The sequence below is a fragment of the Amphiura filiformis genome, chromosome 2, assembly GCF_039555335.1.
Source record: "Amphiura filiformis chromosome 2, Afil_fr2py, whole genome shotgun sequence".
In the NCBI taxonomy this organism is placed as follows: domain Eukaryota; kingdom Metazoa; phylum Echinodermata; class Ophiuroidea; order Amphilepidida; family Amphiuridae; genus Amphiura; species Amphiura filiformis.
Genome location: NC_092629.1, coordinates 48,479,864 through 48,484,192, shown reverse-complemented (window position 1 = coordinate 48,484,192; position 4,329 = coordinate 48,479,864). Strand labels below are relative to the sequence as shown.

Sequence of the window (4,329 nt, the reverse complement as noted above, 5' to 3'; positions counted from 1 at the left end):
TATGCATAGAAAAAGTCTGGATATCCGAACTCCTCTATAGGTCGAGCGTATGGCTATGAGGGGAAAATGTCTGAAAAGTCCGGATTTCCGGAGCTTGTATGCATAAAAAAGACTGGATATCCGAACTCCTCTATAGGTCGAGCGCGGTACTATGTAGGGAAAATGTTTGAAAAGTCCGGATTTCCGGAGCTTGGATGGATAGAAAAAGTCTGGATATCCGAACTCCTCTATATGAAAAGTCCGGATATCCGGAGCTTGATGGATAGAAAAAGTCCGGATATCCGAACTCCTCTATAGGGGGTGTGCGCTTATTTTCTGGAATAGCCCAATGTTGATTCGCATTTATGATTATGAGATTGCTCACTCTTATCATTTGATTGCTGATCATTATTTTGAATAATCAGTCCCAGAACAAAGTTTTCATTTCACATGATCGTGAGCTGAGCTTGAACTGGTTTGCTTTGAAAATCTTGGTGTCAAACTAGACACATGGACAAAAGAACTAAGAAGCACATGGAAATACTTCACAATTCTGTTTGTTAATCCTCTATTTGTGATGCTTGAATCACTTTATTGTGGACCAGGAACACCCTTCTTCTACTTTAGTGTCTGGATAACTGGAACAATTTTGACAGGTCTGTTGTCTACTTCGCTGTATGTGAATAAGAGACAAGGATAACAAAATTGACATCCTCGCGCTGGAAAGGAAAGTAACAGGGGTTGTACACCCACTATCTGATGACAGTGTTTGGTTTTGAACTATCAGAACATTGTGAACTGCATCTGGCTGGATACTCTATAACGATGTGTTGATTAGCAGTACGCTTGAACAAAAAAATTTCATGGAATATAAAATTGCAGCTGGTGAGTAACGAAAAGCTAAATTGTGTTTCAGACTCCCCCTTTTCGATTTAAATTTCTTTGCTCAAAATTTTATTTAAAAAAAAAAAAAATTAATTAGTATCTATCAATAATATTAATTAATTACCAAAAGATCATCATGTCTGATCAAGAAAAAGAAAACAGTGATCCTAGTGCTTTAAATCAAGAAGAGAGCACAAGTACCGATTGTCACAGTGAGCATGGGCATGATGAATCTGAAGTGGAATTTTCATTATCAGAAGAACAAAAACATGAGATGAGAATGAGTGAGATTGAATTTCAGAGAGAGAAAGAAAGGAATGAGTGGAAAATGAGAGAGAGGGAGTTAGCATTGAGAGAACATGAAATGGAACAATCAGCAGATAGGATAAAAAGGGACCATGAATTTAAGATTAAGGAATTAGAACAGATCAGAGCAATTGAGGAATTGAAAATCAAACAGTCACAATCAGAAGCAAAACTTGATCATGATAAAAATAGCGGTCAAAACAAGGATAGCCAATCATTAGAAAAGCCTACCAAAACAAAAGTTAAGGTTCCCAAACATGATGATGAGAAAGATGAGATTGATGTATATCTGGAGTGTTTTGAGAAGGTTGCTATAATGAATAATTGGAACAAGAAAAACTGGTGTCTATATCTTGTACCTGAGCTCACTGGTAAGGCAAAGCTTGCCTATAGAAGATTAAGTAAGGAGCACATAACTGACTATGATAAGCTCAAACAGTCAATTCTCGATGCATATGAGCTAAATGCAGAAACTTACCGACGTAAATTTCGTAGCAAGGAAAAGGGCCAAGACCAGTCAGTTAAGGAATGGGTAACTGAATTACAACAAATCAGTGAAAAGTGGATACAGCAAAGTGGGGTTAAACTAGATGATGGTAAGGCAATTAGGGAGTTGATTGTCATGGACCAAGTTTTGACCAAAGTTCCCAGGGACCTGCGGCTTTACCTAAAAGACAAAAGTTCAGAGATTAATAACCAAGCTAGTAAGTTGGCGGAATTTGCTGACAAACATATTGAGAATATGGGTGGAAGGAAATGGTATGATAATCTAGCTAAGAAAACTCATGGGACAGATAGATCAGAATATAAGGGTACAACTAGTTCAGGGCAAAGCAAGTCCAATCCAAGTTCCTATAATCCAGCAGGTAGAGGAAAGGGTGCAACAGGGGGTAAACTCAATAGTACTGCTGAAAGGCGATGCTATTCTTGCCAAGAACTGGGTCACATATCATCCCAATGTCCAAAAAGGAGAGAGAAAAGTGCCTACTTGACAGAAGTTTTTGTAATAGACAAATTAGACAAAGTGGTCCCAGGGACGGTAAATGGGCAAAATGTGAAGGTCAAGTTAGACACAGCCTGTGACCAAACAGTAGTTGATAAGAAGTTCGTTGAACCATATCAATATCAGAAGAAACCTGTCAAACTCAAGGGATTGATAGGTAGAGTAACTTTGCCAATGGCAAGGGTGTGGTTAGATTGTGAATACTTCACTGGGTGGGTTAAGGCTGCAGTGAAGAGTAATTCACCCAAACATGTAGTACTAGGTATGGATGTCTTTGAAAAGGCAGGATTAGAAGTACTCATCACCACCAGATCAAAAGCAAAAGAAGAGAAAAGGGAAGAGAAAGAAGCAGCAGAAAGCTTGAATGAAGTTTCATTAACTTCCCCAGACATGAAGTCTGAGGAGAAAGGATCACAATCTGAGACGGTAGAAGAGACCTCGGATGATCCAATATGGGCTGATTTTCAACCCAATGAGTTGAAGAAATTACAGTTAGAAGACATTACACTAGCTGGAATCAGAGACAGAGTAGTGCCCATTGATGAGATAGAGCAGCATCGAGTCTGTTGTTACTGGCAAGATGGCATTCTCTATCGGAAGTGGAGTTCAACGAAGTCTCCACATACCGTTGAGAAGCAAATAGTGGTGCCAGAGAAGTACCGCAGTTTGTTGCTTAAGTTGGCACATGACATTCCCATGTCGGGACATCAAGGTGTAGAACGGACCAAAGACAGGCTGTTGGCTAGTTTCTACTGGCCAGGCATCTTTGCGTGCGTAGCAAACTACTGCAAAACATGTCATGTGTGCCAAATGGTGAAAAGTATAAGCCAAGACAAGGCTCCACTTTGCCCTTTGCCTATTATTGATGAGCCTTTCAAGAGAGTCGCTATTGACATAGTAGGACCTCTCCCTCTGACCAAGAGTAGAAAGCGTTTTGTGCTGGTCGTGTGCGACTATGCTACACGCTATCCGGAAGCCATTCCAATACCTAATGCCAAGGCAAAGACAGTAGCTCGTGAGCTATGGACTCTGTTCAGCAGAGTTGGGATCCCACAAGAGATACTCTCAGATCAAGGTACACATTTCTTGTCAGCCTTGTTAAAGGAGCTGTGTAAGCTCCTTGGGATCCGTCAGTTGGTTGCTGCACCCTACCATCAGCAAACCAACGGACTGCTTGAGAGATTCAACAGAACTCTCAAAATTATGTTGCGTACAGTGATGCAAGGGAAAATAGAACAATGGGATGAATACCTCCCACATGTTCTGTTTGCATATAGAGAGACACCCCAGAAGTCTACAGGGAGGACTCCCTTTGAACTTCTGTATGGACGCCAAGTCCGGGGACCTCTGCAGGTGTTGAAGGAAGAATGGACATCTCCCTCTTCCGCAGGCAAAACTGTAGTAGAGTATCTACTAGACATGAGAGAGAAGATGGAAACCACTACACAGTTGGTCAGAGAAAATATGACACATGCCCAGGAAGTCATGAAGAAGCAGTATGACAAGAAGACAAAACCAGTTGTCTTTGAGAAAGGTCAACTAGTACTACTTCTCCTGCCTACCTCAGCTAATAAGCTTGAGAAGGCATAGCAGGGGCCATTTCGCATCATAAGGTCCACTTCTCCAACAAACTACTTGATCAATATGGGCCAAAGGAAGCGCCCTAGAACATATCATATAGATCTTCTGGCCCCGTATCACACACGTGAGCAAGAATGCTTGATGATAGAGGCAGAAGATGATTTCACTCCTGCGAGTGACAGTGATCTTAGCCATCTGCAAACGCAGACCTGGCAAGATGTACACCTAGCTGAAGATTTGACCTCACAACAGACGGAAGAGGCGACAAATCTACTCAGCAGATACAAGCGAGTCTTTTCGGATGTACCTGGCCGTACATCCTTGCTGAAACATTCAGTGGTGACAACAAATAATGTTCCCGTAAGGCAGAGGCCCTACAGAGTGCCTCGGGCTAAACTTGAAACTATGAAGGAGGAAGTGAACAAGCTATTAGAAGCCGGGATGGTAGAAAGATCAAACAGTCCATATGCGTCCCCGGTCCTTCTAGTGGATAAGAAGGATGGTACTTCGAGGATGGTAACAGATTTTCGACGTCTTAATCAGTCCTCAGTATTTGACCCTTATCCGACCCCCAG

General features: G+C 41.7%; 1 protein-coding gene across 1 annotated transcript; it reads left to right on the top strand.

Moving 5' to 3' along the window:
• Positions 1-1,000: 1,000 nt before the first annotated feature.
• Positions 1,001-3,763, top strand: LOC140141171 (uncharacterized). The gene has a single exon (XM_072162969.1). It carries the CDS (start codon positions 1,001-1,003, stop codon positions 3,761-3,763), a length of 2,763 nt encoding a protein of 920 aa, XP_072019070.1.
• The last annotated feature ends 566 nt before the right edge of the window (positions 3,764-4,329 follow it).